This window comes from Sinocyclocheilus rhinocerous, unplaced genomic scaffold (genome assembly GCF_001515625.1).
Source record: "Sinocyclocheilus rhinocerous isolate Xijiao unplaced genomic scaffold, SAMN03320098_v1.1 scaffold2613, whole genome shotgun sequence".
Lineage (NCBI taxonomy): Eukaryota > Metazoa > Chordata > Actinopteri > Cypriniformes > Cyprinidae > Sinocyclocheilus > Sinocyclocheilus rhinocerous.
The window spans coordinates 468,094-472,978 of record NW_015650705.1 but is presented as its reverse complement, the minus strand read 5'-3'; the positions used below and the strand labels follow the sequence as shown (position 1 = coordinate 472,978).

The 4,885-nt window shown below is 37.1% G+C and overlaps 1 protein-coding gene across 1 annotated transcript in view; it reads right to left on the bottom strand.

The window, feature by feature from the left end:
* LOC107712412 (DNA repair protein RAD51 homolog 2-like) overlaps positions 1–4,885 on the bottom strand; it is a 38,038-nt gene that overhangs the window by 17,809 nt on the left and 15,344 nt on the right. Inside the window, exons 8-9 of the mRNA XM_016517652.1 lie at positions 4,792–4,800; positions 3,342–3,420 (exon numbers count right to left, since the gene is read on the bottom strand). Coding sequence (XP_016373138.1) covers positions 3,342–3,420; positions 4,792–4,800 — 88 coding nt within the window. The remainder of the gene's footprint in view (positions 1–3,341; positions 3,421–4,791; positions 4,801–4,885) is intronic.

The window sequence follows — 4,885 nt, the reverse complement described above, 5'->3', positions numbered from 1 at the left end:
TCATGTTTATGTTGCTGTGTTTAGTTATACTGAATGGATCCGTGTACTGTAGTAGATAAATGCAGTCAGCAGGGTTTTTTGGCATCTCCATGTGGTCCTGTTCGGTATCGCAACTTGACTTCTCTAAAATGTAAAAAAGCTCTTTGCTGTTGCACTGTGCATATACTATACAATTCTGTATTTTATTTTTTCTTTCATATGTGCGATAAAAGCACGTGCGGTGAAACCGGCGTCAGCTTTCTGTCATTCAGAATGCGCTCTGTGTGTGTGTCAGTCTGATTTCCATTTGTGAGTCTTATTTGATGTTGTTTTGTCCAGAATGTCAGGGTCCTGCACACTGTAGAGAGAGGCTACAGAATCCAGTTTGGTTCTCCTCCGCCTTGATGCTGGTCATGGAACAAGAAGTAGATACTCTTTTGAGGAAGATGGCCATCGAGGTGGTCCCTCCTCGCGAAGACTGTGTTTTTCCTCTGATATCCTGTTTCCCATTAAAGATTTGTGGTGTTGGAAATCCACACAAACCACCCCGAGGTAAGCTGTGAAGCCTACAGATGAATTCAAATGGTCCTGACAGGACAGCCAGAGGTCCTGGATGTTAAAATGCAGTGGGTAGAAGTTGTGACCCACAAGGTTTAACAACACAAACCACACACACAAACGAGTGTATTCGTGTTATTAGCTTTGTCCAAACCAGCCGGGGTATTTTTTATGATTCAGATTACTGACACTCAGATTACGGAGTTGTGATTTTCAGTTACTAAAAATGAGATTAGCCTGCAAGGAGCCGTTTGTTGTAGTACTTGAAAAGGGATTTAAAAAAAACGAAATATCTCCCTTTGGAGTGGACTTTGAGATTTGTAAGTTTTAAGATCTTTTTTATGCCCAAACATACACACTACACACTGACTAAAATTGAAGTGAAAGTGAAAAAGCATTATAGGACCCCTTTAATGTGCTTCTTCTTGAGCCACTCCTTTGTTGACTTGGTGGTATGTTTCGGGTCATTGTCATGCTGGAAGACCCATCCATGACCCATCTTCAGTGTTCTGGCTGAGGGAAGGAGGTTCTCGTCCAAGATTTTACAGTACATGGCCCCGTCCATTTGCCCCTCAATGCAGTGAAGTCGTCCTGTACCCTTAGCAGAAAAACAGCCCCAAAGCATAATGTTTTCACCTCCGTGCTTGACTGTAGGGATGGTGTTCTTGGGGTTATAGTCAGCATTTCTCTCCCTCCAAACACGGCGAGTCGAGTTAATGCCAAAGAGCTCAATTTTGGTCTCATCTGACCACAGCACTTTCTCCCAAGCCTTCTCTGAATCATTTAGATGTTCTTTGGCAAACTTTAAACGGGCCTGTACATGTGCCTTCTTGAGCAGGGGGACCTTGCGGGTGCTGCAGGATTTCAGTCCATTGCGGCGTAGTGTGTTACCAATGGTTTGCTTGGTGACTGTGGTCCCAACTGCCTTAAGATCATTAACAAGCTCCTCCGGTGTAGTTCGGGGCTGATCCCTCCCCTTTCTCATGATCATCCTTGCCCCATGAGGCAAGATCTTGCACGGAGCTCCAGACCAAGGCCGATTGATGGTTGTTTTGTATTTCTTCCATTTCCGAATAATCGCACCAACAGTTGTCTCCTTCTCACCAAGCTTCTTGCTGATGGTCTTGTAGCCCATTCAAGGGGCCATGTACTGTAAAATCTTGGACAAGAACCTCCTCCTCTCAGCCAGAACACTGAAGATGGGTCATGGATGGGTCTTCCAGCATGACAATGACCCAAAATACCGCCAAGGCAACAAAGGAGTGGCTCAAGAAGAAGCACATTAAGGTCATGGAGTGGCCTAGCCAGTCTCCAGACCTCAATCCTATAGAAAATCTGTGGAGGGAGCTGAAACTTTGAGTTGCCAAACTACAGCCAAGAAACCTTAAGGATTTAGAGAGAATCTGTAAAGAGGAGTTGATCAAAATCCCTCCTGAGATGTGTGCAAACCTGGTGACCAACTACAAGACACGTCTTACCTCTGTGCTTGCCAACAAGGGTTTCTGCACCAAGTAGTAAGTCATGTTTTGCTTGGGGATCAAATACTTATTTCACTCATTGAAATGCAAATCAATTTCTAACCTTTATATAATGTGTTTTTTCTGGATGTTTTGGTTGATATTCTGTGTCTATCCGTTAAAATAAACCTACCATAAAAATTACAGACCCTTCATTTCTTTGTAAGTGGGCAAACTTACAAAATCAGCAGGGGATCAAATAAATATTTTCCCCACTGTATATATGTGGCAAGTTCTTTAGCAACAAAAGTTTCCCTGACTTTTCAACTGCGAGCTGATTTCATGTTGAATATCCGATAAATCAACAAAATAATTAACAAATTAACATATTATCTAATGTAAATAAACTAAAATAAATTTCCCATACAAAATCTACAACAGCTCTCTAAACAAAAGTACCAAATGTGCTAATTTAGTACTTGCTTCCTCTAATAAAACCCAATAAAAAGAAGAACAAGCTTCTGAATGTGAGCTCATATAAACTGTGGCACAGGCATTAACAGGAAGTGTAAACTGTTCGACTATTCTTTGATATTAAATTATGCTGAACTGATACCACTGATATCAATCATCAATCACTCGGGTGCATCAAGGTGAATTTCTTTTGAATTCTCTTCCAAGTGCTGTTAAAAATCTGCCACATACACACCACCATAAACCTCTGCTGAAGAACCAAAACATTCCCACTGTGTTTTTCCTCTGATATCCTGTTTCCCATTAAAGATTTGTGGCGCGAGGTAAGCTGTGAAGCCCACAGATGAATTCAAATGGTCCTGACAGGACAGCCAGAGGTCCTGGATGTTAAAATGCAGTGGGTAGAAGTTGTGACCCACAAGGTTTAACAACACAAACCACACACACAAACGAGTGTATTCGTGTTATTAGCTTTGTCCAAACCAGCCGGGGTATTTTTTATGATTCAGATTACTGACACTCAGATTACGGAGTTGTGATTTTCAGTTACTAAAAATGAGATTAGCCTGCAACAACTGAAATCTTGCATGACTAAATTAAAACTAAACTTAAAAGATATTATACATATACTTTTAAGTATGACATGGATTAGCAAAAAAAATAAAAAATTTCGCCTACACAGTTCCTGTGTGATATCATGATTACTTAGAGCAACGTCAGATTACTTCTTATGAATCATTTTAATTTCCACTAGTACTTAAACATGTCTTTCACCGGTGTCATGTTTTAGCATGACATACTGGGATTATTACAGGAGATTACATGAGCATGAGCTCATGAGGTTCAGTTTTGTCAGTATGCTAGTACACTCACCCTCGAAACGGATGCCCTCGCTCTGAACGGTGTAGCTCAGCATGGCAAAAGGGGCCATGGGTGATTTGGCTATGACGATCTAAAGGAAGAAACAAGAAGAGATTCAGAATGAGTAAGAGAAGGGCTCTGTGCCACTTCAAAGCCACAATATCAATACAAGGCCAAAGCTAATAATTAGGGTGCACAGTTAATATAATAATATTTTTTTATCAATATTCATATATATTGCATTTTGTAAAAATGTGATACCATGAAAAAATATTTCAATTAAAAAAATAAAATAATAAAAAATCTATTTTAATATATTTTAAAATGTAATTTATTCTTGTGATGTGCAAAGCTAAAATTTGGCTAATGTGATACTTTTGAAAGAAGAAAAAGTCTCTCACCAGGGCTGCATTTATGTTGTCAAAAATAGTAACATTGTGAAATATTACTGCAATTTAGAATTTAATTAATATATTTTAAAATGAAATTTATTTGTGGTGGTAAAGCTGAATTTTCAGCATCATTACTCCAGTCTTCGGTGTCACATGATCTTTCATCACTGTAATATGCTGATTTGCTGCTTAAGAAACATTTTGATTTCATCAATATTTCTGTGGAAATTGTTATTCTTTTTTTTTTGAAGATTGAATAAAAATAAAACATTTTTTGGATGAATAAAAGCCAATAAAGACAATATTTATTTTAAATATATTTTTTGTAACAATATTGTAACAAACTTTACTGATCAATTTAATGCAACCCTGAATAGAAGTAATAATTATTAAAAAAATAAAAAATAAAAAATAAAAAAAAACAGCCTAAACTTTTGAACAGTAGTGTACCAGTGTTAGTTTTGACAGGCATTTTTAATTTAGTCTTAGTCTTTATCTTGAGATGAAAATGCTTAATAGTCTTAGTCACATTTTAGTCATTTGAGTCTTTCTAGTCTAGTTTTATTCGACGAAAAGTCATTGCATTTTTGTCAACTTTTAGTCATTACTTTTAGTCAAACTGCAGTTACCAACATTTATTTTGGTAGCTATTTTATATGTAGTCTTCAAACAAAAATACCCATTAATTTTTCTCTCTTTAGACCAAATCAATTAAGTTTATGAGAAATTTGAATCAAGGATTGAATTTGGAAAAACTTGAATAAATGATGACATTTTTCATTTTTGAGTGAACTATCCATTAAACAGTAGTGAAAAGGGAGCAACTTATAAAAATTATAGTTGTTCATATATAATATATAATTTTTGAAAAAGAAGCAGAATAAGACAATAAGACAAATACGAAAGAGATACAAATTAAACTCGTTTTCAGATTCAGTAGGTTTACTTAACATATTTATTTAACATCTTTTATTGGTTAACATTATGACACGGATAGGTACTTAATTAGGAATGCTGTCCCTTTAAGACGGAATGCATGCATGTATGACACACGTTCAGTTTTCACCCACCTGTTTACGTTCACTTAATCCATAACCGACTGTATTTACGTGAGATACTCACACGATAGACATTTGGACTGCTGTGTGTGTATTTGAGCACTGA